The sequence below is a fragment of the Malurus melanocephalus genome, unplaced genomic scaffold (genome assembly GCF_030028575.1).
Source record: "Malurus melanocephalus ecotype Western Australia unplaced genomic scaffold, MMel_1.1 scaffold_1700, whole genome shotgun sequence".
Taxonomy (NCBI): domain Eukaryota; kingdom Metazoa; phylum Chordata; class Aves; order Passeriformes; family Maluridae; genus Malurus; species Malurus melanocephalus.
The window spans coordinates 3,130-4,504 of NW_026624932.1; the positions used below are offsets into that span (position 1 = coordinate 3,130).

General features: G+C 54.6%; 1 protein-coding gene across 1 annotated transcript in view; it reads right to left on the bottom strand.

The window, feature by feature from the left end:
• Positions 1-1,375, bottom strand: part of LOC130587268 (IgGFc-binding protein-like) — a gene marked incomplete at its 3' end in the record, with an annotated part of 20,113 nt that overhangs the window by 2,814 nt on the left and 15,924 nt on the right. The window contains 2 exon segments of the mRNA XM_057388238.1: positions 69-407; positions 502-1,373. Coding sequence (XP_057244221.1) covers positions 69-407; positions 502-1,373 — 1,211 coding nt within the window.

Consider the following 1,375-nt stretch of genomic DNA (forward strand, 5'->3'; position numbering starts at 1 on the left):
GCCAAATACATCATTTCAGTGAAATTCAATAAAATTACTTGGAATTTAGGAATTATGATCATTTTTGCTTACCCTCACCACCCCATTCTCTGACCGGACTGCAGTGATGGTGAYGTTGTCAACATGTATGGTGATGGAGCCGATAGAGAAAACTTTGGAATTTTCCTTTTCCTCTTTTTTGACCACAACAGAGAAGGCAGGAAAGGTGGGATCGGGATTGCAGATTGTGGTCAAGGTGTAGGCACACGTTCCCATGAAGTCAAAGGTTTTTCCATCAAAACTCCGGTAGTGTGGCCCACCAGCGAGCCAACAGGTGGAGAAAGTCTCCTTGATGCACTCTGGTTGTCCATCCACCATCTCACACCCCTCGTTGCACACCAGATTGTCACAGGAGAGCGGTGTGGGTGCTGAAATAAAAGGGGAAAACCCATGAATGGTCAACCAGACAATACCCAATACCCAACCATTGGGGTGACACAACAGTGGACTGACTGTACTCACTGGCGGCACAGAGCCCAGGGAAGCCGTATCCAGTGTGACTCTGGACCCCAAACACCAGGACCCCGATGGGGACCTGCGAGTTCTCAGCACTCCGCATCACTGCGTGCACGGTGAGGCTGGCCCAGGAGAAATCTGTGCCAGGAATGGCCTGCCACACCATGGTGTTGTCCAACTGATGGTTGAGGGTGGTGGTGGCAGTGGCAGTGGTAGGTGCAATGAGGACGGCATGGTTATACTGGCCAGGCACGCTGCTGAAGCGGAATGCAGTGCAGTGGGCAGTGATAGGTGGGACAACAAGGAGGAAGGGATCTTGCCAAGATGACCCAGTGAAGAAAAACACCACCTGCACTGCCACCACTGCACTGATGTACAGGTGCGAGTTACGGTTCACCACGAATGTCCGCACCTCCCCTGCCGCCATGGCCACGGTGGCATTCCCACTCCTGGTGTCATAGGCRATGGTGTTRTCCTCATCTGTCACCACATAGATGAAGTCAACATCTGTCTGCAGTGGGTTGGGTGGCACCACGTAGCTCCTCCCCCACGCTGTCATTGGGAGGAGCTGCTCCACCACAAAGTCAAAACCAGCAGACACCTTGACACAGGTGTGGCCACTGAGGACAGCCACCGGGGTGTTGGTCACCACGGCTGTGCCAGTGAAGTCCTGGCTGCTCTGGAGCTGCAAGCTGTGGTAGGGCTGCAAGAACAGGCGGAGCACGGCGCCGGGGACATAAGTGGCCCCAGCATAGTGGAAAGTGGCAGTGGTGGTGATGCTGACAGCCGTGGTGGCAGCGCCAGTGGCCACCACAAACTCGGCCAGGCCATAAGTGTAGTTCCCAACAGGTGTCACCACGTAGTACCTGGTGCCCAGGCT